The sequence below is a fragment of the Ursus americanus genome, chromosome 4 (genome assembly GCF_024610735.1).
Source record: "Ursus americanus isolate L20-20 chromosome 4, mUrsAme1.1.p, whole genome shotgun sequence".
NCBI classification, from domain to species: Eukaryota; Metazoa; Chordata; class Mammalia; order Carnivora; family Ursidae; genus Ursus; species Ursus americanus.
Window position 1 is genome coordinate 32,210,756 of NC_142130.1, and position 26,610 is coordinate 32,237,365.

The 26,610-nt window shown below is 40.9% G+C and overlaps 1 protein-coding gene across 8 annotated transcripts in view; it reads right to left on the reverse strand.

Moving 5' to 3' along the window:
• Positions 1-26,610, reverse strand: part of RUBCN (rubicon autophagy regulator) — a 58,965-nt gene that overhangs the window by 18,572 nt on the left and 13,783 nt on the right. Inside the window, exons 2-13 of one of the 8 annotated variants that reach the window (XM_045812566.2) lie at positions 23,943-24,096; positions 15,438-15,524; positions 13,931-14,090; positions 13,188-13,294; positions 11,994-12,150; positions 10,818-11,351; positions 9,453-9,497; positions 7,278-7,373; positions 6,475-6,590; positions 5,533-5,743; positions 4,918-5,019; positions 2,305-2,379 (exon numbers count right to left, since the gene is read on the reverse strand). In XM_045812566.2, the coding sequence (XP_045668522.1) occupies positions 2,305-2,379; positions 4,918-5,019; positions 5,533-5,743; positions 6,475-6,590; positions 7,278-7,373; positions 9,453-9,497; positions 10,818-11,351; positions 11,994-12,150; positions 13,188-13,294; positions 13,931-14,090; positions 15,438-15,524; positions 23,943-24,096 (1,844 nt within the window). Of the gene's footprint in view, positions 1-2,304; positions 2,380-4,917; positions 5,023-5,532; positions 5,744-6,474; positions 6,591-7,277; positions 7,374-9,452; positions 9,498-10,817; positions 11,352-11,993; positions 12,151-13,187; positions 13,295-13,930; positions 14,091-15,437; positions 15,525-23,942; positions 24,097-26,610 lie in introns of all 8 variants that reach the window. The other 7 variants (XM_087861554.1, XM_045812560.2, XM_045812559.2 and 4 more) reach the window with 7 other exon arrangements.

Genomic DNA, 26,610 nt, shown 5'->3' on the forward strand with positions numbered 1-26,610 from the left:
CAGAAGGAATTAACGAAGAAAGAACCCAGACACAAAAGATCACATATTGTATGATCCATTTATATCAAATGTCCAGAAAAGGCAAATCTATACAGACCAAAAGCAGATTAGCAGTGGACCGGGGCTGGGGTGGGAACAGAAATTAACTGTAAATGGGCACAAGTAATCTTACTGGGATGATGAAAATGTTTTAAAACTAGATTATGGTGATGGTAGCACAACTTGGTAAATTTACTAAAAATTACTGAAAGGAGTAGGTGTTGTTGAATACAAAGCTTTCTGTGATCACAAGGTTTATACCTACTTTATTGCTAGGAGGAAGTAATTTCCAAATCAATTTCCTTCAGAAACACTTCTGTTCCATATGGTCTGCTCAATGAGTCAGGATCTAAGACATGTGATGATATCAAGCAGAGTACTACGCTATGCAGAGTATTCGTCACAGATGAGGTCCATAATACAATGCTTAAGCACTTAACATTTTTCCAAGGGTGTTACAGATTTTATTGACCTTGCTCTGATAGTATCCTCAGAGGTTCTTCACTTTTTTTTTTTTTAAAGATTTTATTTATTTATTTGACAGAGATAGAGACAGCCAGCGAGAGAGGGAACACAAGCAGGGGGAGTGGGAGAGGAAGAAGCAGGCTCATAGCAGAGGAGCCTGATGTGGGGCTCGATCCCATAACGCCGGGATCACGCCCTGAGCCAAAGGCAGACGCTTAACCGCTGTGCCACCCAGGCACCCCTTCACTTTTTTTTTTTTTAAGATTTTATTTATTTATTTGTCAGAGAGAGAGAGAAAGAGAGCACAAGCAGGGGGAGCGGCAGGCAGAGGAAGAAGCAGGCTCCCCGCTGAACAAGGAGCCTGATGCAGGACTTGATCCCAGGACCCTGGGATTATGACCCGAGCCAAAGGCAGACACTTAACCAGCTGAGCCACCCAGATGTCCCCTCAGAGGTTCTTCAATAGCATAAATCACTTAAGATGATCAAAAAGTACATATCTGTAAACCTCTGGATATAATTAGAAAGACTGCTAATGAGAAGTATAATGATACTTTGTAGAAAGAATTTTGTACCATTAATAAACCAGAAACCAATGAAAATGAACAGAAAGCAATAAAGAAGTCTAGAGTAAAGAAAGAGGAAATGTAAACTATAATTTCATAAATAAGAATCTATATGTAGAAAGAAGGTAAAACAAGCTACTACTTTTGAAAGAACTTGTTCTGACTGCTTTCCCTCTAACTCCCATAACGTGTTAGGATTGTCGGTCACAAGAAAAAGTAGTTTTTTAGTTGAAAAATGTTTCATATATGTAAAATGTATAAATGTATAAAAATGTATAAAAAACTTTAAAGCTCTCGAAATGGGGGAAGAAAAGATGCCAGGAAGACCAAGTAAAAGTCTGCCTTATGCTTAAGGCAAACCGAATATGCTCTGACAGACAAATGGCCGGCAGTCAGTAAATGTACCCGCAAAAGGATTGTGGTTGTAAACACGTAAGAAACCAGTTAAAAAGTGATAGGATAATTACTTCTCAAGCAAGGAAAGATGATGTTAGAATAAATTACAACTGTTCGGGAACAGAGAAAAAGGAATGTAAACACTTTTATTTCTTCAAATCTTTATCTAATCTTACATAAATATTTCAAATTCTCATGGCTGACAACATTAACAGTTAAAATGGACTGTTTAATAAAAAGTCCTGAGTTTTGCTGGTATGTGTTTTAAAGCCAGTTGGAGTTGAAAATTGCTACTTTCAGTTAACCCCACCTACAGAAAGCCTACTGGTTTGAATCATAAAGCAATTACTAAAGCCAAACATTTGCAGCAGTAAACCCTAATTGTATACAAAATACCAAGAAGAGATAGCTTTCTGCAAACTGATTCTGCAAATTCAAAACTCTAAAGACACACTATGCTTTCACACCATTCTATCTGACTTTTGCTGTCTGACCCTGTAGCAGTAGCTTAGCTATTGGTTTGAACTAAAATCTCTTCACCTGACCATTGCTTTCTAAACTGTCTACTACCTCCATCAGCCACAATGACCACTCAGTCTAGAAGTATCACTGGAGGGAAGGATCAACAAGGACAATCTCAGCAAGGACGACTGTTGGGGGTCATATGAAGAAGAAAATGAGTATCTGAAATGTTCTTTGCTGGCTCAAGTCTGGTTTTTCCTAACTAGTTCTCTCAACCTTACAGACAGGTGTCACAAGATAAAGAACGTACAAAAGCTGATGCCAACATTCACACACATGCATGTGTGAGCACACCCACACTTCCAACACAGGCTACCTGAAAACATGGAGGCCATTGACACTGAGAGTCCGTTCTTTGACATGTGAGTCAGGTTAGATCCTTCGCTACCATCTGTGATAATGATTATAAAAGGGGGCCCTTTAGTATTCAGACAGGAGGCAAATCGATGAGAATGACAGTTCTATACCATACGTTCCTGGAGTCAGAACTTGACTTCGCTGCAAAAGACGAACTGCTTTTAAGACGTTACATCCACAGGTAGGTACTCAGTAGGTCTTGGGACATAGTTACTACTGCTTCCCCAAACCAGCCTGGCCTTAAAGACCTGTAAGGTAGTGCTTCTCAACCAGGGGAGATTTTGCACTCTTGTGGATATTTGGGTAGAGGCCAGGGATGAAGCTAAACATTCTACAATGCACTGGACAGTCTGTTACAACAAAGAATGATCTGGCCTAGAGGTTGAGAAACCCTCCCCTAAGGTTTTTTCCTTTAAGGATTTCCATCCTGAGCTGACTAGAGTTAGTTGACTTAACAGCTCCTCTGGGGCCACAGATGCAACAACAGTTTCCAGAGGAACGCATTTCATGCCCCTGCCAGGCAGGCTCTTTCAAATGTGGCTCCTTCCAGACCGAACAGCTTCCCCTGGCTCCTTGCTTTGCTGTGAGGAACACTGAGTAGTCGAGTGGACGGCTCCACATCCAATGAAGCAGCGCTCTGAACTTACCTTAATATCGCCCTCATGAGATTCTGTTCATCAGAGAGCTAGGGCGGAACCCTTTTATTTCCTTCTCATGTGGAGATCAAGTCAATCACATATTGCGGTATAATCAACAACATATAGTTGGTCTCGCCTAGTTTCTGGCAGAAAGCTCCTAAAACCTTCGCAATCTCCAGAGTGACAGGAATGTCTGTTATTCATAACGAGTCCCTTTCTGTTATATCTGATTTTATGCTAAAGAGGTGACACTTGGGGAGTATATCCAGATAACTTCAGGATGGGGCTGGTTGCCAGAAGAAAAACCAACCACCAGATGAGAGGATTAGAATTTTCAGCCCCTCCCCCAATCTCCCAAAAAGGGAGCGGGACCGCAGGTTGAGTTCAATCACCAATGGCCAATGATTTAAGCACTCATGCCTACCTATGAAATGAAACATTGATAAAACACTTACAATGGTGAGTTTTGGGCGAGCTACCTGGTTGGTGAACAGACTGTGGGCAGTGTAGCCCAACCTGACTGCATGGACACAGAGGTTCCTGTGCTCAGGAAAATTTGGGACCTTGCCCTAAGTACCTCTTCATGTGTCTGTTCATTTGTATCTTTTACAATAAAGTTATCTTAAGTATAGTGTTTTCCTGAGTTCTGTAAGTCATTCTAGCAAAAGTTGGGGGGGGTCATGGGAAACCCCTGAATTTGTAGTTGGCTGGGGAGAAGAGCAGGTAACCTGGCGATGACATTTGTGGTTGACATCTGCACTGGGAGTATCCTGTGGGATTGAGCCCCTAACCTGTAGGGTCTACACTAACTCCAGGAGTTAATGCCAGAACTGAATTGTCAAGATACTCAGTTGGTGTCAGAGAATTGGAGAAATGTTGTTGGAAAACCTCATATAAACAAACCAAAAAAAATGGAGTTTTAAGTGGCTGCTATTGTCATGAATAGATATCAGATATATTAAAGAGAACAAAGAAAGAAGACTTCCTAGAGACCTGGAAAAATATGTGTAAAAATTGTATTTCTGAATGGGGAAGAAATCCAGCTACCATCAGGTTTCGATTACTACTAGAAGTCTGTGCAGGTGAAAGGTGAATTACATCACTTCTCTAGATTGATATAAACAGATCTATAAAAAAAGATCTATTCATCATCATCTTACAATGAAGAATTACAGATACAATTCACCTCTATAAGAAAATAACTCATGGGGGAAAGCTTATGTCTCAAAACTGCTTTTCAGTTTGTTTGTTGCACTGATGGGAACTTAAAGAGATCTATGATTTGCAGGAATGGATTAATCCATTAATCATGGGTTAACCTGATTTAACACAACTGCCTTCCCAGATTAAAGCCCCTCCCCTTCTCTGTGCATATGCTTACAACTACAACAACAATTACGAAAACAAAGGTCTGTGATTCTGCTAAGCAAGTCAGCACTGATTGAACAGAATAAAGCTCTACTTTGTCAACTTCACTTTTCTTCCTGTTTTGCTTTTTTCCCCCCAATGACTCTTCTTGTCCTTTTCATTTAGGATTATAACAAAGCTCCTTTTAAACACTTTGAAACAATTTCGACTGTGTTATGGAACACAAGAGAACAGGATTCTAATTTCAAGCAGGTATGGGCCAGCCCTAGGCTGTGAGCAGGAGGAATTAGAGTGAAAATCCAAGAGAAAGGTGCAATTGAGACCCATCAAGGTGACTTCAACAGCCAGACCACTCCAAAGCACTTCCTTTCAATGTTCTTTTCTGCTTAAATTTCACTAACGGGGTTTTGTTTTTAGCAAGAGAGGCCATCTCTTACAATTACTAACAATGTTCCAAAATGGACCATATTAAAGATTCTCTAAACTTAAGGAAAGCTTCTCAGTCTATGACTTCAAATTGAAAGAAGCAGGCAATGAAAGTGGCTTGAAATAGTGTCGCTGCTTACCTTGGATTTCAAATTCATCAACCTCGTCAGCAGAGCCAGAGTCAGAGAACTGTGTTGAATCACGAGAACTAAACTGGGAGCTGCTAGAAGTGACCCGAAAGCCTGCTATGTTAAAAAAAAAAAAAAAGAAAGAAAGACAGAAAGGTAATAAGCAGGACAGAAAGAGGTCACCTACTCCTAGGTTCACAATGAAAGGGACCTGGTATGACTTCAACAGCAAAGTAAACAGAACCTTGGCTGGGAGCGATGCTGGGGGAAATGGAAACTAGCTCTTCGTGCTGGTTGTTCCCCATTTTATTCATGAAATTTTGAAAATTTCACATAAACAGAAGGTACTACTATCTGGGAAGTGACTCTGGGACCAGCAGCTTTAGTTCTCCTATCAGAAACCGATTTTTGGGAAGATATTTCTGAGGTGGGAAATGGATGAACTCTAGGACTCTAGGTCTGGTAGGAAAAAAATTAGGTCACCATAAAAAATCTTTCTGACAGCAGAGGAACCTCTGGCGTGGCTATAATATCTCAAAGTGGGCCCAAAAAGGAAGCGCACAAGGCCCCAAGTGTTATCCCGAAGCCCTGCAGAAGCGGAACTGAGGTGCTCGCGGCCCCACTCACTTCCGTGCTCCGTCTCCTGGTACACGGGGGGCAGGTTCTTGGTGCGGATCTGCTGGCGACGAAGGCGGATCTTCTGCTTCAGTTCCTGGATCTCCCTATCGCTGTCTTCCTCCTCTTCCTCCTCCTCTTCTAGGCCCTGGCTCATCATGTTGCACTTCATGAGCTCGATGGCAGCAATCAAGGACTCTGAGATGCTGAAGTGGGCATTCTCCTGGGGGAGGAGGCCCCAAAGGTGATTAGTGAGAGGCTAGATGTGTTGAACCCCTCACTGACTGTAATGCTGGAAAGTTGGGCTTCTAACACATGCACTGCTTTCATTCCAAACACTCAGGGGAAACGAACACTTCTGTTATAAGAAAAGCTGATGGCCAAAAAAACTGTTATACATCCTCTTTGCTCTCAAACCTGCCATGCCTGGTCTTCCTCCCCCCCTTTCTACATAAAATTATGATAGAGAAGTCCAGAATTTAATATCAGGGTCTTTCCTAAAGCCATACCCCTGTAGACAAAACATCAAGGTAAATGTAATAGCTCAGCATAAAGTGCTTTATAAGCTCTAAAATGCAACAGGGACATTATTTATTACAGATCTGAGCCTTAGAACAAAATAGAGAAGTTGATTCTGGAAATAACTTTTACCTGGGGTTCCGGGGTCAAGGAAACAATAACCACATGGCTAAAATTCAATACTTCTGTGCCCAAAGCGGGTTCTAACACAAAATCAATAATATTTTGGACTCAGTGAGGAGCAGATACTCCCTGAAAAGTGTTCTAGAGATTGAACTTGTTGAGCTTATCTTAACTCTGAATTTCCTCTTACCTGTGGTCTTTGCTCATGTTCCTGCTGTGTACCCAAAACTTCTTTAGAACAAATGGCCGCACAGCCCCTCAGGCCAGATGTCCCGACTCATGAGCTCTTCAGTAGCCCCTTAGATTCCTCACCTTTTCCAGGTCTGCACAGCTTCCAAAGTCTTGCTCAGACAGGTAGCTGATGAGGGACTGTCCTTCCGATGGTCTTCGGAACATGCCCTCCCCTGAGCACAGGTACTGACCACCCTCTGTGGGAAAACAGAATGTGGATGTGAAAAGCTCTGACTTGGAAAGCAAATCTGTAACAGACAAGCTTCTTGAGAAGTCTGATGATTTTACTGCTAGAGACAGGTAACAGGCTGGAAAGAAGATGTCTACCTTCTAAAGGAATTTCTCTGAATCTCAGAATCCCCAAGCACTAAGCCTCTTGGTTAAAGAACAGAATAAATGAATAGAGCCAGAGACAATCTTTTTGCCATCAAAATTCAAAGATGACATACTTGCCCTTCTACCCTACAAAAAAGGAAACAAAAAACCTGTGCTGAGAATCAGACAAGGGAACAAATAGCTTCCTCCTGCGGATGATTTCCATGTGGAGCTTATCTTCTGGTAATTCAGCCTCGACACTCAAAGGCTTCTTTTCAAGGTCCCTCTCACCCACTCAGAGAGCCATTCCATCTGGAGCGACGGACATCCATGGTGATAACACCCACAGCATAAGAGAGGGTGGGACCCCTAAGTCAGAAAGGAGCAAGAGAAATGGCGGGGCCGTGTGATTTCTATCATGGGGGCTGTAAATGATGAAAGGAAGGTTGAGACTGTATGGTGTGTACCCTCCACGGAGCCAACGTGAGCCAGACAGTTCAGAGCTTAGCAGGCACAAGGGGAGAGCAGAGGAAAGACACAGCTGCAGCCCTGGCCTTCCTAGTACTCACCATACTCCATGTACAGAGAGCTGGGTGTGCTGACTTCACTGCTTGGGCCAGAGTAGGGCAAGGGGCCTCTCAACTTCGACTTATCATTGCAGGATTCTAGTGTCATTGACCACCAGGGAGTAAAAACACACATACAAGGTGAGCAACACATACATTCCCAACTTCGGAGTTTCCACATTTAACTGCTCCCATTCCCAATGCCCTCCCAAACAGAAGAGAGGCGGCACACCAATGGGGAACAGTCCAAGAATGCAGGAACACATGGAAAGGAAATGGGGAGTCGGTATATTCTAAGAGGAAAAGAGAAAACATGATCCAGAATGCAGCAACACAAAGGTGAAAGAGAATCAAATCAAAATGGACTCATGAATTTAGTTCTCTCTTCTTCCATCTTCTTACCAAATGTTCTAGGAATATTGGCCAATTGTCAACCTCTTGACAAGAACTAATGTAGAAAACAGTCCTCACATGGTAAAACAAACATGGGCACACTGAAACTTTTCTGATACCTTGACACTGGGCTTTTAAACGATCTCGGAATCATTACACTCGGAAGACTAGGACACAGCCTCTCTTGAACCTGAAATGAATCTGAAATTTGTCATACCTACATATTTAACCTGCTTCTGAGTTAGCTGAAAAACAAAATAAAATCCAGCAACTTCCTTAAGAGAAACAAAAAGACCATGCTCGAGAAGCCAAGGACGATGGCCCTCTATCCAAAGGGCTTGTCCACAGGGCTTCATGCCCAGCCTTCCTGGAGAAGGAAGGGAGAGGTCTCAAGAGAAGCCTGACAAAGTAGGAAGTGGCTGGGTAGAAGTTTTTGAGGAACAATGAGAGTTAGGAGTAGAGAAATGGCATCAGGCAGGGCTCGCAGGAAATGAGAAACTGATATTCTCCAAAGGAAAACACAAAATTCCCAGTGCTACTCACAGAAGAGCAGGCAGAAGAGCAGGTGGGTGCCTGGGAATGAGCAGGGTGCTCTGGAGAGTGAATGGTCGCGCTGCATCCAACCCATATCCCCCACAGATGGCGGCAGCTCGTCAGCTGCTCCTCTCATTAAAAAAATGTTACTATGCAGTAAGAGATAACTGTGTTTTCCTTGGGTCTCCAAGATTTCACTGGTCCTGGCAGTGGGCTCTCCTCCTCACTGCTGAACTACAGATAAACCAACAGTCACCATGATGCCTTGGTAAGAAACTATGACTTGGAGGGGACCTTTGAGGTCCCCAGTCAAATTGAGTGCACAATACAAACTCCAACACCAGCGCCCTATTCCTTTACAACACGTAAAGGCCATCCGGCCTTCGCTTCCTGAGCTAACTACCTCCTGATGCTGTTCATTCGAATGAACAGCTCTAATTCTTAGATTTCCTCACACTCACTTGAGTCTTCTTAAATTTTTCATCTCCTTAAGAATAACAATGCTCTTCCAAACAGTGGTCCTGTCTACTTCCTCCTCTTTAACCTTCTCTTTCCAAGTTAACATACTCAGTGACTTCCGCCGGAGGCCACAGCTTTCAGTCTTTCCTCACCACTCTATCGTGCAGACACATTCTATTACTACTATCTCCATGAACCCAGAATTGAACACAATATTTAATTTGAACACCACCACGAAAACCAAAGAAACAGACTTCAGTCACTAGCCTGTGCAATGACTGGAATGGGGGTGGGATGGGACTTAGAGAGGAAGGAGGACAGGCCAAAGAAAAAGGAAATGGGACTCTGGGAAAGGCAGAAAACATGCATCCACATCCAAGACCACAGAAAGGGGAAAAAATACATTCTGGTGTTAATTCAAGGAAAATAAAGTGATCCACAGTAAGTACTCAGTTATTAAAAAAAAAAATCTGCCACTGATTCATCATGATGCCTTAGACAAATAGTGGGCTTCAGTTTCACCCTTGGGCAAAGCAGAATTGACAAATCTTGACTCTGCCTCCCAGAAGCTTTTGGGAGACTAAAGGAGGCATCTGGAAGTCACGGGCAGAAAACATAGGATGCAAAATATCGGTGCCATTTTAGACGCAGGTCCAAGAATCACAGCAGGATTAGCCAGCCTAGCCAGACTTGATTTGACACCAGAATGGAAAAGGAGGTGCTGAACTTAGCAAGATGGTCACAGAGGAGGAGGAGGAGGAGGAGGCAGACAGAAAGGACTGGCTCCCAAACCTGCAATGGGGTCTTCAACTATAATGGTGATATTCCTGGGGCCTCCTGTATGTAGACAGACAGGTGCAGAGGAGAGTCCAAACAGAGGAAATGAGAATAGAGTGAGAAAGAGTGTTCTTTTATCTAGCAGAGGTGGGGACTTAACTCCCAAGAGGGAACCCTAGTGCTGAAGTACTCAGCTACCGAACCGAGGTAGCTGACTCACGCGAGAAGCTACACACCACTCCCTCTCCCTCAGACACTTTTGCTGAGGTTTTCTCTGTCTCCCCTTTCCAACGCAGGTTACCGTGGTTTCTGGAATCCATGTGGATTCAAGAATGGGGGCAGGGAAGTTTTCCATGCTCAAAGACCAGTGGCCTGGACTACAGTAGACAGCAGGCCTGCGGCAGGAGATGTGAAGCAAGGAGCTAACCCGAGTACTCTTCACATCTAAGAAAGCTTGTGGGAAGACAGGCTTTGATTTGGACATTTTTTTTTTTTTTCCCTGAGAGAGTTCCAACAAGGCAAACCACATCTTGAATAGAAAACAGAAAATTTGTCACTCAGAAGTCTCAGATGAGGGCCTCAGCTCTCACCTTTCTAGAAATTACAAAGAGAAATTAATGGCAGCCCAGTTGCTAAAGGAAATCTTCCTCTTTTTTTTTTAAATTGTTTTATATTTTATTTCTGGGGCTTTCCTACCCAGAACTGGCTTTGAGCACAGAGATCCATGTTATACTTGCTGTTATGGAGGTTCTCCTACAAACGAAACCCAACCAAAGCCTGCCAGACACTAGCACCCCATGACAGAAGATGGCAGGGAGATGGCAAAAGCAATGAGCCCCACCTCTCCCATGCCAAGGGTGCCCTCTGCTAGCAGCTGGGGTTTGTGTGAGGAAGGTCTCGGTGGCCAGGGCCTCCTTATCAGGCTGCCTTCCAATCTGAATTAGTGGCACAGCAGTCAGCCACCCCGCACTGGTTTCTTGGGTCACATCATCCCACACTCATATATCCTAGTTTTAATGAGGAAACCCCAATATCACTTTGCCTCTCTCATACTTGTATTACACCTGACCGCACTTCTCAGGAATCACAGAAAGGGGAGGAATTTCATAGGATTATTTTCAAAGCTCGTTAGTATTTCCCCTCTGTCTGAGAGATACATTAAAAACTCGAACTATGACCAGTCCTACTATCCTCTGATGCTAAGGAACTGGTGGAAGAATCCAGGAAAACATTTACTATTTGGCAAACATAAATATTCTCAGAGAGATTTCCTGGGTATTCATATTACACCATAAACTTTCCTCTTTCATTATAAGCAGGACACCCTATCACGTCATCAGAAACATAACTTACTAAGTAGGGACTGGTGACTATCATTACCTGGGGCTCCTCTGGAGGCAATGTTGGTATCCGAATGGGAGCGAGTGTGGCTCTTCTTTGTTCCACTGGTGGCAGTGAGCGTCTGCCCCTCCGAGAAGCTGGACCTGCGAAGGACGCTGGACAGCTGGCTCTGCCCACCTCCTTCCTGCTCGCCTAGGGAAGAAGCAGCAGAATCTGGCTTCTGCGAGCTGCTGGAGGAGAACAAGTTGGAGCTGCTGCTCTCAGCATTGCTGCTGTGACTCTGACAGCTGGCAGTCCGGCCTCGGGGATCCAGGTTGCCAATGGCCAAGTACTCGGGCCCCTCACTGGCATCACTTGGGGAATCATTCTGGCTGCTGACCCAGGATGCTTCTAGGGGGCTGGTCAGAGTGCTAGAGCTCATCTCATTTGGGGTTGAGGGGGGATCCCTGGCTAATGCAGGGACTGAAAGCAGGGGGGCTTGGAAGGCTTGATCCTGCTCTGGTGAGACGTGCTCTCTGCTTTCTTGAGGTTTTCGGGCAGGGCCAGAGAGTGAAAAGGAAGTTGATCTTCTTTCTAGGATATAAAAAGAGGAGAAAAAGGTGAGCTAGAAATCTTTGGTACATATGAAGGGCTTCTCTACAACTAAAGACCAAACTCCTTATCATTACTGGGTGCCCAGGACTCATGGTATCATCTCAGAAAAGGTACGCCATGTGAAGTAAGCAAAAATTGCTTAGAAGCAGGTAAGCCAGGTAAGGTAAGGTAAGAGCGAAGGCTCTTGACACAGTGGCTTCATTGCTTATTAGTATAGATTTCTCATCAGTAAAAAAGCAATAATAATAACACCTACTGCATAGGACTGTTTTGAGGATCAAATGAAGTAATATGTATAAATTGATTATAACAGAGCCTGGCACACAGCAGGCCCTCAAGAAGTGTTAACTATTATTACTGAAATACCTTCTTGGCAATGTGGATTAGAAATCCAAGGGTATCTAAAACCATCTCTCTTTCCTCTATTACTTTCACGATTCTGCTGAATTATCTTAGGCTAATTACTATACAACTTTTTAAGATGTCCATTATTAAGACATGAAATTTGACAAACTGCACCAACCCACAGCTCTATCTATACCCTCCTGTGTGCACCCACAAAGTCCCCTACTTTCCAGGGCTGGGCATACATGTCATGACTACCCCTTCCTGCCCCCATACCTGAGCCGTGGTTGGGTACAGACTGGTGGAGGCTAGAGAAGGACCCAAAGTAGGAATGCTGAGCATAGCTGGTTGAAGGGGTGTATGTGGAACCAGGCAGAGCTGTCAGGCTCTGGCTCTTGGTTACCAGCAGTGGGCTCTCATGCTTTCTGGCAAACTACAAAAGAAACACGTGTCAGAGTTGAGGACGGAGGCCCTCAGGCCCTCAGGAACATTCGGCACTATAGAAATGCTAGTGGAACCTGACCTTTGGCAGCAGGCTTAGAACTGCAGCCAGAGCCTAGATACAGCACACAACTCTACTGCTCTATTAGAACATACAATTTTGGAAGCTTGAAGTCCTGTCATATACCAGAGCTTCTGAAACTGGAATCCTACGTGGGACACCAGCAGTGCTTTATCATAGAGGCGGTACAACAAAATTCTTAAGACTATGTATACAGAGTCAGAAATCAGGTAGATCAGTGTTCATATCCGGGCCCTACGACTTACAAACTTGGAGCAAGTGACTCCTCTACTCTGTCCCTCAGCTGGCTTCCTTTATAAAATGAAATTAATGTCTACCTTATAGAGTTGTGAGAATTAAATGAGATGATGCATGTATTATGCCTAGCACCAAGCCTGGCACATAGAAAGTATTTAATGGGTGGTAACTAAGAAACAAAATTGAAAAACCAAGAGAGATAGGGGATCCCTGCTGAAAAGGAGTTGGGACTGTGATTCCATTCTTGCTGCGGCACTGGCATTAGTGATGGGGTGAGTGAATTGGAGGGTTAACAATAAGCAATATCAAGCAACAGAATTTTCTTTATACTTCAAGGACGAAAATGATCCTGTGTCACACTAGGTATGACACTGTAAATCCTACTCCTGATTCAAAATCATCCTCTTTCCCCACCCCCCCAGCTTGTCAGGCCTGCCCTTAAGGAAGTACTTACTCAAGACTACGGATTTCAAAAAGGGATTTAAAAAAATAGACACCTCCCTCCTTAAGCAGACCTTAAGCTTAGACTTTTTACTTCAACAGATACTTAACGGTACATCCCCTTCTTTTCCAAGTTTTTTTTTTTTTTTTTTTAAATGAAAGCCTTTCAGTTCACAACTGCGTAAGCAAAGACAGTTTGCTACAGAGGATTATATGATGGTGAGGTCCAGGGGCCCAGCACAGACACAGATCATTCCCTGCCCCCTTACCATAGATGCATCAATCTGAGCCAGGAGGCGGGGGTTGTTCTGTTCCACGGCTTCCAGGCATTGGAGCATGGCCGTGACGTGGGCGTTGCTTAGCAGGAAAGCAGTATCTGGGGAGAGAAATGCTACTGCTGCGATGGAGCCCAACAGGGAACTCTTATCGTCCCTGTACAGCCTGGGAGAGGCTCAGGGAAGGAAAGAGACAAAAGGTGAAAATGACTTAAAGAGACTCATGCCACTGCAGAGAGAAGAGGAATCAGGGACATACAAGTATAAGAAAGGCTAAGTAACGTGCAGGATAATAGAGAGGCCACGACAAGAGGTTCAAAATCACAAAGTCCCAAATTGGAATCCTGGCTCTAGGTGATTTTGGCCAAGTCACGTAACCTCCTTGGGTTCTGCTTCCCTGACTGGAAAACAGGCGTATTAATACCCAGCTCTTAGGGCTGTTGGGAAGAGTATATGTATAAACAGCGTGTCACAGTGACTGGCACATAGGAAACTCTCAGTAAGTGGTGGTTATTCTTATCGGTTCGTACCTATGGGAGTAGGGGAAGACCTTCGCATCAAATTGGACTATGTTTTACACATAAAGGAGAAGGCTGGACACGTGCTTCGGATTGGAATCTCTATGGCACTGAGTGAAAGTATGGGGCCCGGGGTGAGAATCAGTCTATAAAGGAAGAGTAAAGTGGAAGAGATGAAGAAGTATGTGCAACGGTCCTGGCTAAGGGACCTCCACGTACCTGTGTAGAATTTTCTGATATACTGCCTGTCCCCAAGCAGAGGCCGGAGCTGGGCGGAGAGACAGTGGCACTGCAAGCTGTGCTGCAGCCACAGCTCGGCGACGGCACGCTCGCTCACACCATCGGCGCTGCTCTGGCCATTCTCGTGCAGGCTGATGAACTGGGAGGCAAAGAGGCATGGGTCAAAACATGCATCCTGGTAAAGACAGCAAGACTGAGGCCTAAGGACCTGAGAACTAAATGGAGACAGAGGAGAGGAGGCGATCAGAGGCATTTTTCCTCCAGGTAGCACTGAGAGGTTACTGAAGGAGGAGAGGGGAGGGAGGGATGAGTGGCCCCGCTGCTGGATGAGACCACTGGAGAGGAACGAAGCAGCTAAGACCTGATATGCGGCTCTAGGAGAGGACAAAGCTGCTACACCTGTCTATGTTCTAGCTCCAAAGAGACATCTAGCCGGGGATACTCAGAGGAAGAATAAACTTGACCTCTTGGCTTCTCTCACAGAGTCCACCATTTCAGTTGGCCTCCAGAAAATAATGCAACAAAAACCTGGGGGAAAGGATCTGGGAAGATGCCACCTAAGATCCTCCACCAAAGAGAAGCCATCTGAGTATCTCGTTTTGGCTCTGGTCACAGAATCCTCTATTTGGAACCCCCTTCTACTTGTCTGTTTCTGAAAGCAAGGTCTCATAGGCAGTTTCCAAAAAGAAACGACCGCAGCGACAGATTTTAGAAAAGGAAGCTAGCTGGAGGTGAAGGGGAGTGGTGGTAAGAGAAATTACATGAGAAGGACAAAGAGTCTACGTAAGAAAACCATTGGGCTCTGGACTTTTCTCACAAAAAAAGGCCAGCCTGACATCTTGTGAGTTGGTTCTGTGATCATTCAAAAACAAATAACTTCTCCTGACATCATGACTGCAATGAACCTGGCAGTGGTTGGGATATACATGAAACAAAACTGGCCAGGTATTGACAAGTATTGAAGACAGGTGATAGATATTTCAGGGTTCATTACACTACTCTCTTTAATTCTGTATTCATTTGAACCCTCCAATAATGAAGAGTTAAACAGATACATACGTTTGGCAGTGATTGATCTGGAACTAGCTGTGTAACTTTGGCCAAGTCACTAAACCCCACGAGCTGTTTCCCTGATTAGAAATCAGAGGTACTATATTGAGCCAAGCATCTCAGTCCTACTTCTCCAGCCACTTCAGGGAACCTCTTGACATTTTCCTAGGATTCTGAACAGCTTCATTCTGGTTCTAATATGCTGATCTTTCAAAAACTTTTTTACCTCCCTCCCCAGGGGAGAGAAAGTGGCCTGGAGCGATGGGTTTAACAAGGTTTATTTTTTAAAGCAAATAATCTTCCCTTCCAAATTAGTCCTACAGGAATAATTTCCTCAGTTAATAGGAAACTTGACACACACCATCCTTCTAGCCTAGGAGACTCTTCACACAGAACATCAAACAACAAAGCCTTGTGGTTACTTTTCACTCCTTACCTTCTCCACATGAAGGGCTGAGTGGGGACTGAGCCAGCGGATGTCCTTCACAAACTGCCAGTAATCGGTCTGGCGGCAACATACCTGCTGTAGGAACACATAAGGTGAAGAAATCACTACCACTTCAGACCAAATCTAGTTCTGGTGTTGACATTCAAAGGCAGGAGGGAAAAAAAGCCTAACTTTCCCCGCCTCAAAGAGGTTCTCAGCAGCATTCAAAAGGATATATACACATATTCACCCTTTTTAAGGATAATTGTTAGAAATTGTTTTAATTGTTCTTTTGAGCAGGTAATGCATGCGTATGACATAGAAGGTTACACAATGAAAATAATCTGATTGCTGCCTCATCTCTCCACCATTCAGCCCCAGAAGGTAAATCTTAAAACTGGTGAAGAGTTTAAGTTATTTGTTAAAAATCAGAGATACATGTCTTCAGTTCTTACTGCAAAATCAAGTAAGGGGAGACCTGCTTTTCCCATGCTACCAGGTCAGGAAAGGGCTGTATTTACAGTCAAAGAAATGATCAGTTCTAGATAAAATGTCTCACACTAGAGCAGGCCTGAACTGGAGAAGGCAAATGTTTACACTAGGAAAATCTAATTCTTATTTTTTGAGAATCCTTTCTGAGATTATGGGCACAGGTTAAAACTGAAATCTAAATAATTTTGAAGTACAGACCTAGCACAAGCATTAAGAGGCAGACTAACCAACACAACAAAATAAACAGCCTAGAAAGAGTCCTTAAATCGGCACTTAATACATGACCCAAAAAGCATCTCAAATGTCAGTGGGTTTCTCACCTAGACTGGTAAGGTAGAAGTGAGAATTAGAAGTGTCAGCTGTACAGGCTCTTTTGCCAACTGGAGTCATGAAGACCTTTAATATCTTGGCAGTGGTGTGTCAGTGTTTCTGATCTCTGTTCTGTGGCTTAGTGAGCAGTGAGTGGCCAGGGGTGGGCAGCAGTGAAATATCAACTCCAGCATGTCTCCTGGTTAGTTACAACTATGTGAATAGGATCTAAACTTGGTTTCCTTTCTTTAGGCAAAATTCTAGGCTAACTCAGAAATAAAATTGGGGACATCACTATAGATATCATGGACATTACAGAGGAATACTATAAACAACTCTATGCTCACTAGTGTGACAACCTAGGTGAAATGGATCAATTTCTTGAAAAACACAATTTGCCAAATCTCACCAAAAAGAAAGAGATAATCTGAGTAGGCCTGTATCTCCTAAGAAAAATGGAATCAACAATTAATAACTTTCCAAAACCAAAAGCACCAGGCCTAGATGGGTTCACTGATGAATTCTACTAACCATTTAATTATACCAATTCCCTATAATGCCTTTAAGAGGACAGAAGCAGAGGAAAATACTTCCCCAAATCATTCTATGAGGCCAGCATTATCCTAACACCAAAACCAGAAAAAAACATCACAAGAAAACTATGGACCAATATCTCTCATGAACATAGATGCAAAAATCCCCCCGAAATATTAGCAAATCAAATCCAACATTGTATAGAAAGAATTATACACCATGACCAAGTAGGATTTACACCAAGTATGCAAGGCTGGCTCAACATTCCAAAATCAACACGTCATATCACATCAATGGAATGTGATGGAATTCATCACATCAACAGCCAAATAAAAAAATCACATGATCATATCAATAGATTCAGAAAAAGCATCTGAGAAAACCCAACACCCATTCATAATAAAAACTCTCAGTAAACTAGGAATAGAGGGGAACTTCCTCAAATTGATAAAGAACGTCTACAAAAACCTACAGCTATCATCATACATAATGGTGAGAAGCTCAAAGCTTTCTCACTAAGATCAGGAACAAAGCAAAGATGTTTCCTCTTCCCACTACTTTTTAACATCTTACTGGAAGTCCTAGCTAATGCAATAAGAAAAAAAGGAAATAAAAGGCATACAGATTGGGAAGGGAGAAATAAAACTGTTTTTGTTCACAGATGACATGATCATCTAAGTAGAAAATTCTGAAAAATTAACAAAAAACGTTCCCGGAACTAGTAAGTGATTATAGCAAGGTCATAGGATACAAGGTTAATATAAAAAACCAACTACTTTCCATATATATTAGGAATGAGCAAGTGGAATTTGAAAATAAAAACACATTACCATTTACTCTAGCACTCCTGAAAATGAAATACTTAGATATAAATCTAACAAAATATGTACAAGACCTATATGAAGAAAACTGGCAAGTTATTTTTTGGATATCAACAAACTCATTCTAAAGTTTATATGGAGAAGCAAAAGACCCAGAATAGCTAAAACAATATTGAAAGACAAGAGCAAAGTTTTTCTTCAAAAAGGACTGACAGTATCTGACTTGAAGACTTACTATAAAGGCACAATTATCAAGGCAGTGTAGTACTGGGGAAAAAAATATACAAACAGATCAGAAACGGAATAGAGAGCTCAGAAACAGACACACTAAATAAAATCAACTAATCTTTGACAAAGGAGCAAAGGCAATACAATGGAGCAATGACAGTCTTTTCAACATGGTTTTGAAACACTGGACATCCACATGCAAAAAATGAATCTAGACACAGACCTTACACCTGTAACAAAAATTACGTCAAAATGAGTCATAGACCTAAATGTAAAATGCAAAACTATAAATCTCTTAAAAGATAACATAGGAGGAAACCTAGATGACCTTGGGTATGGTGATGACTTTTTGGATACAAGACCAAAAGAATGATCCATGAAACAAAGAACTGATAAGCTAGACTTCACTAAAAACTTTTGCTCTGTTACCAACAAGAGCAAAAGGACAGCAAAGAAATGATCAGTTCTTTCCTACCCAGAGAAGGAAAAGACAAACCACAAACTGGGAGAAAATATTTGCAAAGCCACGTATGATAAAGGAATGTTATCCAAAATATATGAAGAACTCTTAAAACACAACAATAAGAAAACAAACAATCTGATTTTAAAAACGGGCCAAAGACCTTAACAGACACCTCACCAAAGAAGATACACAGAAGACAAATAAGCACACGAAAAGATGTGCCACATCATATATCATCAGGGAGATGCAAATTAAAAAAACACAGCACCACTATATACCTATATTAGAACGGCCAAAATCCAAAACAATACCAACATTAAATGCTGGTGAGGATGTGGAGCAAAAGGAACTCTCATTCATTGCTGGTGACAATGCAAAATGCTATAGCTACTTTGGAAGACAGTTTGGCAGTTTCTTACAAAACTAAACATACTCTTACCATAGGATCCAGCAATCATATTCCTTGGTATTCACCCAAAGGAGCTGAAAATTTATGCCCACACAAAAACTGCTATAAAAACTTGATGTCAAATTATGCAGGGGCAAGACAACTTTCAGAGTTAGAAGGAAAAAAATCTAAAAATGTGGGTTTTATACTCATATTTACAGGATCTTTAAATTGTTAGTCCAGTATAAAGAAATTAAAACTGGAAGTCCTGTACCATGTATTATGGGTGCAATTTATTCAAGAACGATGATATGAAACTCCACCAGTGGATCCATACTCCCAGAAAAGGTTTTGGCCCTATATCCAAAGACTGTTGAACAAATGTAATTTTAGATGTTTTAAAATATAATAAAATGTTTGAATGACTCCTTAATTGCCCTCACTTAATCAGAAAATGACTCAGATCACATTGTATAAGGTTTTCCTGTCCTTATCCAAACTATGATGAAGCAGTTAAGGGGTAAATGAAATGGCAAATGCTGAATGTTGGGGGGAAAAATCAACAACCAAAGATGCCGTACAAGTGGGGGACTACTCCTACCATAATGAAAAGCTACAATAGTTAAAACTGAGTGGTGATGACACACAAATAGACAACAACAGACCATAATAAAAAGCCAGAAATAGATCTGTGTGCCAAGGGAATTAAGTATATTCAAAATAAATTACAGATGAAATGGTTTAAATGTAAAAAATTACGCCATTAATAGAAGAAACCATGAACAAATGTTTTTACTAATCATACAGTGGGGAAGTCCAGAAGCCCTGAGAGAAATGATCAATTTGACTTACTAAAAATCAGAGGGGTGCCTGGGTGGTTCAGCCAGTTAAGCGTCTAACTCTTGATTTCGGTTCAGGTTATGATCTCAGGGTTGTGAGATCAATCCCCGTGTGGGTCTCCATGCTCAGTGGGGAGTCTGCTTGAGATTCTCTCCCTCTGCACCTCCCCACCACGGGTGCACATGTGTGCTCTCTATCTAAATAAATAAATAAAAGATTCTCTCTCCCTCTCCCTCTGCCCCCCCAATCAGATATTTCTGCATATAAAAACCACCAAATGAAATGGCAAAAGACAAACTAAGAAAAAATATTTGCAATTCACATTACAGACAAAGGATTAATTCCATTAACAAAGAACATCTACAAATCCATAGGAAAAGACTAACAATCTAAGGAAAAGGGGGGGAAAGAGGAAAAAGTTCACAGAAAATAAGGCTCTCATAAACATCTTTCATGGTAAGAGAAATGTAACTTTTTATCTATCATATTGGTGATAGTTTACAGTTTAATAATACCCTATATTGGCATGGGTATGGAGAAGCAAATATTCTTATACATTGTTGGTGAGGGTGTAAATAGACATAACTTCCTGGAGGGCAATTTAGCACTATCCATCGTAATTGAAATGTACATACCCTTTAGCCTAAAAATTCTACTTCCAGAAATATCCTATGGTAAAGGGCAAAATAACCAATACACAAGGTTTATTCACTGCAGCACTAACTGCAAATGACTGCAAGTAATCTAAAAGTCCACTGCCAGGGACTGGTTAAACAAATTATGGTACATACATAGAGTGGAATTTTATAAAATGAAAGATGTAAAAAAGAAAAAGCACTTTATGTAATGACTTGCAATGAATCACAAGATCTATCAAGTGAAAAACACCAAGGTGCAGAATAGTAATTATAGCATGCTTTTATTTGTGTGAAAAGTCAGGAAGTATAGCAAAGAAAATTATTCATAAAATTCTATAAACATAAAAATTCCCTGGAAACAAACTGGTAAACGGTAGTTACCTATAGGACAGGAAAGAAACAAGATATTCACTGAATATAGTTATATGTTTTTTTTAACCATATAAATGTATTGTTTATTTTAAAAATTAAATATTTTAAAGCAAGTTACAGAATGATATATACAGTATAATCTTTATATTTTAAAAAGCACATAAATGCATAGAAACAAAAATAAGATCTACCAAAATGTTAAAGAGCAATAATACTCGGTGTTGAACTGAGGGTGATATTTACTCTCTTCAAATTCTTTTTTGGTATTTTCCAAATTTTCAACAAATAAAAATATATTACTTACATATTCAGAAAAAAAAATACACAGACGTCTTTTGTGTTGTTATTGTTATTTTTTAAACTGGGCTGCCTATATTGCCAGTAAGAGGTTTCTTCTTGGCGGTGGAAAAGAGGGGGATTTTTTCATTTCTCCTATTCAGCTAAGGAATCTTAGAGACTGAGTGTCTCCACATTTCTAAGCAGTAGAAAAGAAAAGATCAAATATGCCTTGCCTTATAGGAAAATTAAAAGGTAGCCCAGATGCAGGCTGTCAGGGAAAATGAGATCCCTCTAAAAATACGGTCATGATGTTATAGCTTTCATAAGGCACTGAGTGATTTAAAAAAAATAAAGTTCACATTCCATAACACATCCTTATGAAAGCACAGAATAGATATGACCAGCATGAATCACTGTATCCCTTCCCCCTCTCCAAGGGCACAACACCCAGAATAGCTTCCTGATGACGCAGCAGCCAGAAGCCTTTGAAAGCCTTAATCTTTAGGGAGGAAATGAAAGGGAAAAATAAGTCCTTGACACAGACATTAATTGTTAGGTCTTCACAAGGCAGAACAGAGCAGTAGTGAAACTGGTATGGATCTTCTGGTTATGATTCTCTCCATTACAGCCTGTAGTTGAAAAGTGTGTGTATGACAGATTTGCCTGGTTTACTCTGTTTTCACTTATTAACACTACTGCTATTTTTCAGATGACCATATACTTTAATATTTTCCAGTCTGATAACCACATGCTTTCACAGGTATCATTTATTAATATTTCTAACAAGATACATTAATTTTGTTTTGCATTTACCAAGCATCCTTCATTTGGAATCCCATTGACTTTACTACTTCATTATGACATTTTCTCTTTCTGGCACAGATGGGAAAACTGTCTTGTAATATGGTGAAGTGATTACTCTAGACGACAATGTAAAATTAGTAACAAGAGCCAAGAAAAGAACCTTTCTGCTATCAAGATGCAGTGTTTAACCACTAAATGGTAGCAACACGAATCTAGTAGTTATTTTGGTCATCAGCCTGGGAAACTTGTATTGAGTTTTTATACAACATGTGGCATGATTCCCAAGTTGCTGGCTTGGAAGACTGAGTGGCTGGCACTGCCACAAATTAGTGTTAAAAATAGGAGGAAGGGCAATCTCATGAGGAAAATCAGTTTGTTTTGGGTCATGTTGTGCCTGGCCTGTACGACAGACCGCTAGATGATAATGTATAGAGGACAGCTAGTCTTACAGATCTGGAGTTCAGCAGAGGTGCCTGAGCTGGGGGTCTTTAGCACACAGGTGGTAGGTAAAACAATGCAAGTGGATGAGGCTGTTTCAGGAAAATGTACAAAGTAATAAGAGATAAGGACATAGGACAGAATCCCGTTAAGTGCTAAAATCCAAAAAGAAGAGATTCCAGGGAAAGAAACTAAAAAGGAATGGTCACAGAGGTAGGAGGACTCTGGGACATTAGAAGATAATAATGCCGTACAAGTCAGGTGTGAGGATGGTCAACAGTGAAGAACATAAGACAGTGTTCAAAGGAAAAGAAATGTTCATGGATCTGGTAACATGGACATCATTTTACTTAAATTTCAGTAGCAAGATCACCAGTGGTATGGGCAAAAACCAGATTGCAGTGGGTTAACTTATTTGTTCTATAAATTCCAGCCTTCGTAGCTTTTTTCCCCCATAGGACTACATGTAACTTGAAACTTAAAAAATGAAAGAAACATCTATTATTTCCTATGTTGCACTAGGCAAATTTGTATGCTATTTCATTTAATCTTTCCATCAAACATTATATTAATAACATTATCCTCATTTTTATAGATGAGAAAAACAAGCCTCAAAAAAATTAATATTACCTAATAGCTACAATCAACTGTCAACTTACGTTTTTTAAAGCTTTTCATGTATATCATCTCATTTAATTCTCACAATAATCATATAAGGTAGGTACCAGTGTTATCTCATTTTACAAGTGAGTAAGCAGAGGCACAAAGCGGTAACTTACCCAATACCACATAGTGCTGAAGCTGAGATTAAAATATGAACAGTCCAACTCAGAAGTCTATAACGGTAACCATAACTTTTTCCCAAGGACCTGAGCAATGAGTCTGGATTTCAATCTAGGTTCTATCTGATTCCAAAGACTTTTATTAGTGTAATACACAATGCTGCCTCCAAATTCCTAGAATGGTGTTTGAATAACAATAACCATCAAGAAACTCTTTGCAAGAGCCTCACTTTCAGAACTTACTCTGAATAAAGAAAATCTAACCTAAGCCAACTTCCCCACTGAATTCTGAAAATACCCAACAGGAACATTAGTGTGAAGATACTGCTCAGAAGTAATATACACGTATTCTTAGAAGGGAAGGTAGCATATTAAATTCTATCAACTGTGAATACCTTAATGCCAATTATCAGATTAGCTCTTTTTCAATGTGACTGCTAGTCTAGTTGAGAACAAATTCTGATTAAAAAAGAAAAAAACAAGCTTGGCTCAAGGGAGAGAGCTCCAGGGAAGAATACTAGACCCTGACATGGGATGAGCATGAGTGTTCGGGAACACATGATCATGCACATATTTGTGAGGTCTGATTTTTTTTTAAGTAGGAGGATGCCAGAGCCAATGACTCACTTGTCAATTTTATCCAGATCTGAACCTTATTTAAAACACCACAAATGGAGTAATTGCCAAAGATGAAGCAAAAACCATTGAGTATTATTACATTCCACTCCTTATCAATACTCAAAGTTTATCAGAGTGCTTGAGGATATTACAGAAAATAAACTCAACATCAATAAAGTTTATATTTTTAAAAATTAAGCTATAACTAAAACTACCATTCCCAAGGATCAACCAGTTATCTACAAAATGATGCTCAGAGGATATTCTAAAAAGGATAATATTCTGTAAATACTTTTCAGATGTGTCCTAGGGTGGTCCTAAGAGAAAAATCCTAGCAATTCATCATCATTGCCCTTATTGTCCTCTTCCTCCTCATCATATAACAGATCTACCCTCAAGGGCTCACAGACTAATAGCCTTCATCTTCTCCCTGCCAACAACTTAATGCAACTGTTTCTTTCCAACAAGTGGTACAGTCAATCTGGCAAAAAAGAAGAGGTTTACATACCTGGTCATGGATGAGCCCATGATAGAGGATGCTCTGCATGTCCCTGCAAAGCCGCTCCAGGCCACCATACTTGGACCAGACATTGGGACTGTTGGCTGACACCAAACCCTCCACGGTAGTCTTCAAATTACCCAGCAGCTGCCAGTGCTCCCTCCTGCAAGGGCATCAATTATACCAATGGTTAGTTAACTTTGTTGTACTTGATCCTAACCATGTCAAAGAAAGTCTAAGCCAAGAAGCCTCCTGCCCTACGTCCTAACATTTTCTCCCCTACTAATTTTTTATTTGGGCATAAAACCCAATTCTGAGAGAACTTAAGTTGTAAAGAACACTAAGATTTAAAAAAAAAAAACACAAAACCTCACTCTTAATGTGGCATATTATGCATTGTAAGGTAATCTTCATCTATTATCTCATTTAATTCTCACATAAGTAACCTATAACCCTGTATTTCTAGGAGTGCGACCCATCAAGATCCTTTTCTGGAAAGGATAGTACATGAGAAACATATAAAGAGATGAGGGCATTTGCTCAAAACCAGAAATCTTTTTCCAAACAAAAAAGTCAAAAATGAATTTTTATTCACTATATTCACTATACAAATCACCCATAGTTTTTTAAGCTAAAATTAAGACAAAAATGTTTTGTTTACATTGAGCAACTTTGGGACATGCCCCCCAAATCAGTCAACTCTTGGCTTAATTCTTCTGAACCATCTGAAGTACTGAGAGGAAAAGTCTGAAAATTGTTGTACTGCACACTCTACCTTGCCCTTCCACTTCTTATTGGAATACTTACTACTCTTTATACTTTTCAAGGACAGTCATGGGAATAATTTTTTTCAGGGAACTTCCACCATACTATCTTATATTATTTAAATACCTATAGGGGTAGAAGTGTGCTAAATTGGAATCCTTTCTATCAGTATTCAAAACTAACTTATTTGTACATTTTCTGAGTCATTTTTAAAAGTGGATGAGTACAGTAAAGACAGATAAAATAAAATTAATGAAGCTAGGTCCAGTTATAGGAGTGTCATCTAAAAAGAGAAAGCCAGATGAATCTCAACCTGGTCTTCCGCTCTCAAGTCCTTAAAACCAAGAATTTATTCAAACTGGGAGACATCAGGCTTTCTTAACCTTACACCATTCAACATTCGAGTCACCAAACTCACTTGCTCCATTTCTTTCTTCCCCAATTTTACTGAGATATAATTGACATATTACTTTAAGGTGTATAACATAATGACCTGATATGCATATATATTATAAAATGATCACCACAATAAAATTAGTTAACATTCAACACCTAGCATATTTACAAAATTTTTCTTGTGATGAGAACATTTAGATCTACTCTCTTAGCAACTTTCAAATATACAACACCGTATTGTTAACTCTAGCCACCCGTGCTATACATTACATCCCCAGAATTTATGTATCTTATTACTGGAAGTTTGTACCTTTGGACCACCTTCACCCATTTCCCTCATTCCCCACACCCCCACCTCTAGCAAATACCAATCAATCTATTCTCTGTTTCTATGAGTTTGACTTTTTTAGACTCCACATATAAGTGAGAGCATGCAGTATCTGTCTTTCTGGCTGACTTATTTCACTTAACATAATGCTCTCAAGGTCCATCCATGTTGTCACAAATGGCAGGATTTCCTTTTTAAGGGCTGAATAATATTCCTGTGTGTGTGTGTGTGTGTGTGTGTGTGTGTCACTTTTTTTTTAATCCACTCATCTTCAGTGGATACTAAGGTTGTTTCTATTATAATTATAAATAATGCTGCAGTGAACACCGGGGTACAGATATCTCTTCAGCATCCTGTTTTTGTTTCCTTTGGTTACATACCCAGGAGTGAAATTGCTGGATCATTTGGTATTTCTTTTTTTAATTTTTGAGGAATCTCCATACTGTTTTCTACAGTGGCTGCACCACTCTATTCCCACCAAAAGTGCACAAGGGTTCCCTTTTCTCTACATTCTCACCAACACTTGTTATCGCTCATCTTTTTGATGACAGCCCTTCTAACAGGTGTGAAGTGATAACTCATTGCAGTTTGACTTGCGTTTCCCAGATCATTAATGATGCTGAGCACCTCTCTACGTACTTGTTGGCCACTGCCCTGTTCTATTTCCATACCAGTCCTTAGAGATATCTCAAGATAACTAAGATGCACATAGGACTTAAATGGACATTAAAATGCCATTTATTGTTATACTGTGAGAAACTGCCATCACAGGCCAGTTGACTGCCAACTTTTGCTTCAGTGATTCTCCATTTCCTATGCTTCCTTAGGGTAAATCTGGCCTGTTCAGATTGACAGTTTTCACATTTAGGTCTGAGAGGGTCTGAGAGCAGTTTGCTTACTAAACTGGTCTGAGAGCAGTTTGCTTACTAAAGTGATTCTGCATATCTATGGTCTGATTTATCCTTTTTTAAAAAATGTTTATCTAAATTCAATTTAGTTAACATACACTGTATTATTAAGTTTCAGGGGTAGAATTTAGTGATTTACCAGTTGCATGTAACACCCAGTGCTCATTACATCAAGTGCCCTCCTTAATGTCCATCACCCAATTAACCCATCCCCCCCCTCCCCATCCAGCCACCCTCAGTTTGCTTCCTAGACTTCAGCATCTTTTATGATTTGCCTCCA